The 4,784-nt window shown below is 56.3% G+C and overlaps 1 protein-coding gene across 1 annotated transcript in view; it reads right to left on the reverse strand.

The window, feature by feature from the left end:
- mrp4 (ABC transporter) overlaps window positions 1-2,081 on the reverse strand; it is a gene marked incomplete at both ends in the record, with an annotated part of 8,893 nt that extends 6,812 nt beyond the window's left edge. Inside the window, 3 exons of the mRNA XM_002946902.1 lie at window positions 321-642; window positions 1,071-1,149; window positions 2,009-2,081. Coding sequence (XP_002946948.1) covers window positions 321-642; window positions 1,071-1,149; window positions 2,009-2,081 — 474 coding nt within the window. The remainder of the gene's footprint in view (window positions 1-320; window positions 643-1,070; window positions 1,150-2,008) is intronic.
- Between the last annotated feature and the right edge of the window lie 2,703 nt (window positions 2,082-4,784).

A 4,784-nucleotide genomic window follows, 5' to 3' on the forward strand; every position in this document is an offset into this window, starting at 1 on the left:
TCAATCCAGGATCAAATCCGGATCAAATCCGGTCAAACCAGTATACCCCCCTGTCGAATCCGGTGAAAAATTCCGGCCCAGTTCCGGTCATCAAAACGTAGGTAGGACGCAAGGTCCCAGAGCAGATCCGCGAACGCAATGATAGTGACGGTGACCAAATGACTTCCACACATCCTGTCGGCGATGTGTGTGAGGTGCACAACCTCCCCTCCCCTTCCCTTCCCCCTTTTCCCACATCTCCCCACTCCCTGTCCCTAGAAGAAAACACACACATACACACTAAACATTTTATGTACAAGCATGTAGGCATACAGACATACAAACATATACATATATACACACACGCAAACGATCTCCCCTCCCCCAATCTCCGCCCCCCCCGAATCCTCCCTTCCCCCCCCGCCCGCCACAACCCGCCCCCACCCCCCCCGCCCGCCACACGTGCTCACGTGCTGTACGGCACCGCCCGCCATCACCACCACCAGGTCCGCGGACGGCAAGTACTGCAGTTGGTGTGTGACGAGCACTCGCGTGCGGTCCTCCAGCAGCCCGCAGATGCACTCCTCAAACAGGTGGCGGCCGACGTGGGCGTCCACGGCGGAAAGAGGGTCGTCCAACAGGTAGATGTCCGCGGCGGCGTACCTGCCAGTGGAAACAAGGAGCGTGCCTGTTTGTGTTTTTGTGCTTTTGTGCTTATTGTTTTATATGTGATTTTGTGTTTGTGACTTTGGGTGTGTTTAAATGATCAAAGCGGGAGATGTAAAAGGCTGTAGAACTCGCATGCAGAACATTACGAGCGTGTGTGTGTATGTATGTGTAAGTAAGTGGATATATAGGTAGGTAGGTAATGTAGTAGATACAGATGACGTAGTGGGGAGTTATGAACCCCCCAAGTGACGGATTACCTACGACCACCCAAAACACCTCTACCCGCCACTTCCCCCCCCTCTCCCCTCCCCCTCTCTCCACCCCTTCCATACACACACACACAAACACACACACACAAACACACACACACACAAACACAAACACAAACACACACAACCCCCTCCCCATCCCGGTCATCTCACGTGGCACGAGCCAGCGCCACCCGGTGCTTCTGGCCTCCACTCAGGTTGATACCCTTCTCGCCGATCTCACTGGCGTCACCTGGGGGGGTGAAGGGGAGGGCAGGGCAGGGCAGGGCAGGGGAGGGCAGGGAAGGGGAGGGGTAGCAGGGGTTTTCAGGGGGAGATACGGGGATAGGCAGGCAGGGGGCTAGACCGCCCCTAGATCGGGGTTGAAAAAGGGCAGTGGGAGTAGCAGTAGCAGTAGCAGTGGCAGTGGCAATACAATGGCAGTAGCAGTGGCAGTGGGAGCAGCAGTAGTAGTAGCAAGGAAACCGTAACTCCCTAGACAAAACAAACAGGCTTCCATAAAACCGAAAAAACAACCCCTCACCCCAACACTACCCCTCCTACTACTACCCCTCACCCCAACACTACCCCTCCTCCCACTACCCCTCACCCCAACACTACCCCTCCTCCCACTACCCCTCACCCCAACACTACCCCTCCTCCCACTACCCCTCACCCCAACACTACCCCTCCTCCCACTACCCCTCACCCCAACACTACCCCTCACCCCAACACTACCCCTCCTACAATCACCTCCACTGGCAACAACACTTCCCCCTCGCCCCCCCCCTCACACGTGTGAGAACAGAACAAGCTATGCATGGGACTCAGATGACCCCGGGCGATAGCCTCCCATCCAACCCATACACACACTTACAAACAGGTAACCCCATAACCCCCTCAACCCCCCCCCGCACCCGGGGTCGCCGCCTTCAACAACACCTTTTGGTCAGTTCTACTTCTTGTACACTCTTTCCTTGGCAGCAGCTTCACTCGGGTTCGTGGTTCGTCTTTCCCCCCCTCCCCCCTCCCCCCCCTCGTTCGTGGTTCGTCTTTCTCCCCAAACCCCACCCCCACATCCTCTACGTCCCCTCACCCCACCCCACCCTCACCCGCCGGCAGTAGCTCCAAATCCGTCACCAGCGCGCACGCCTGCAAAGTAGCGGCGTAGGCATCCTCGTCCATGTCACAACCCATAAGAACATTGTTGCGGAGTGTCGTATTCTGGATCCAGGGATCCTGTGCCGTATACGCCACGGAGCCCACCACCCGTACACTGCCCGACCTGCGGTGCATCTCCCCCAACAGGGCGGCGAGCAGGGAGGACTTCCCGCTGCCTACCTACGGAGGTACGACAAAGTAGGGGCAGTAGCAGTTACAGAAGTTAATCAGTAACAGCAGTAGCAGTTACAACACAACAACACTGCAGCAATCGCAGTAACGACAGTTACAGTATCAGCAGTGTAGCAATTACAGTAGTAGCAGTAGTAGTAGTAGCAGCAGTAGCAGTAGTAGCAGTAGTAGCAGTAGCAGCAGTAGCATCGGCGGGAGGAAACGGTCGTAGACACGACAGGTGTGTGGGCCAGGATGTCTAATAAGAGGAAGAAGGAGACGGGGGGGAATTTCGAGCTGCCGTACAACTGACACAGCCAAACAAACACAACCGCCGAGGAGGCCGAGGAGGAAAAGAAGCAATACCCCTCCAACAGGTAATGGTGTTGTGTTCTGGCTAACCCCACCACCATAACCCGCCCCAAAAGCCCGCCCCACCCGCCCTCCTCACCTGCCCCACCACCATGACTAGCTGCCCCCGCCGAACCTCCAGCGACACCCCCCGCAGCACCGCCTCGCCCCCGGCATCCCAGCCGAACACGCCGTCACGGAGCATCAACACAATCGAAGAGCCGCTCAGACCGCCGCCAGAAGCGGCGGCTGCGGAGCTGCCGCCGCCGCCGCCGGCGCCGGCGCCGGCGCCGGCTGTTCCGACCATACCGAGCAATGACGCCGACGAGCCCCCCCCCGCCGCCGCCGCCGCCGCCCCCGCCGGCAGGGAGGTGTACCCGGGAGCCGAGTGGCTCATTTCATCCGCCTCCATGAACTTCTGAATGCGCTGAAGACCCACACGCGCCTGGACCAGGCTCATGATCTTAGGAAGGGGTAAGAAAAGGAAAGAAAGGGCGTGGATGGGGGGTGCGGAGCTTCAGTTTTAAATTTAGTTTTTAAATATTTAGTTCTTAAATAAGTGGAGGGGGGGTTCTAGCTCCCTAGGTAGAAGGTAGAAGGGGTGTATGTGTGTGTATGTGTGTGTGTGAAGGGTCTTTATTGCAGGGTGGAAATATAAGGGGGAGTGGTGGAGGCCGTACTGAGGCCGTACTGAGGCCGTACTGAGGCCGTACTGAGGCCGGTGCGGGGAAGAGGGAGAGGAAGGCGGGTGTGTCAGAAAGGAAACCTGACTCGTAAAGGGTCCCATAAACACATTGCAAACATACATACATACATACATACATACATACATACATACATACATACATACATACATACATACATACATACATACATACATACATACATACATACATACATACATACATACATACATACATACGTACGAACCTGGCTAGGCAGCATGATGATGGGAAATCTGAGCAGGTTGAAGAGCGCCAGGGCGGGGAAGGCCACAGCCGCTGTCAGGGCGTAGCCCAGGGCAGTGTACGTGCCGAAAGCCGCGAGACCGACAAGCACTGGACCGGACATGAACCTGAGCGGGGACAGGGGGGGGGAAAGACGAACCACCACGTGAACGAGTGAAGCTGATGCCAAGGAGGATATAGACTGATACAGCAGAAGTAAGGAAAAGCACTAACCAAAACCCTAAGTCGCCACTTGTTTAGGAAGGAGGAGGAATCTTCGCGGTGATGTAGTTATCAAGGGAGGAAAGGGGGGGAACCATACGATGATGATGATGATGGCGATGAAACGTATGATGATACTGATGATGTGATGATGTGATTACCCCCCTTCATGCTACTCATGGAAATTTAATTCACACACACACGCACATACATACATACAAACAAAACATACAAAACTCACATGGCCGTGTTGAACATGGACAGCGCCTGCGTCTTCTTGATTTGACTCAGCTCCTTCTCCCGGAGTTCCTGGATCCGATCCACGTACGGCACCTCCCAGGCATACAATTTAATGGCCTTGATCCCCGTGATCACCTCAGAGCACAACTTCACTCGCAGATCTGTGTACTTGATCTGGTTTGGAGGTTGGGGTGAGGGGTGGGGGGTGAGGGGCGAGGGGTGGGGGGTGAGGGGTGGGGGGCGAGGGGTGGGGGGTGAGGGGTGAGGGGTAAGGCGAACCACTGGCCAATGGGCAGCGGAGAGGGGGAGGGGAGAAAGCCGGGAGAGAAAACACACACGCATATACACCAATACACGCGGACAATCATTATCCGTACAACAGGTGCCCGAGGTGATGCTGGCAGCCACGGCGGGTGTGTGAAGTGAGAGCACGGGACTGCACTGCAGCATACGCAAGCTACCACCCATGACGGTTTTTTTCTTCAATGGAAGAGCTTTTCCCTAGAAATATAAGTAAATGATCACCATCAATCCCCTCCCCCCTCGTCAACACCCTCTTTCCCTTTCCTTTCCCCCAAAACCCCCCCACCCCTCCCTCTTTCCCCCCCCTTTCCCCCGTATCTCGTACCCCGTACCTCGTACCCCGTACCTCGTACCCCGTACCTCGTACCCCGTACCTCGTACCCCGTACCTCCCCCCTTACCTGCTCTCTGCGGCTCTTGGCCAGTGCCTTCCCCAGCAGTTCGGTGAGCGGTATGACCACCACCGTCACCGCCAGACCCGCCATGGAGGGACC

Source organism: Volvox carteri (genome assembly GCF_000143455.1).
Source record: "Volvox carteri f. nagariensis unplaced genomic scaffold VOLCAscaffold_4, whole genome shotgun sequence".
In the NCBI taxonomy this organism is placed as follows: domain Eukaryota; kingdom Viridiplantae; phylum Chlorophyta; class Chlorophyceae; order Chlamydomonadales; family Volvocaceae; genus Volvox; species Volvox carteri.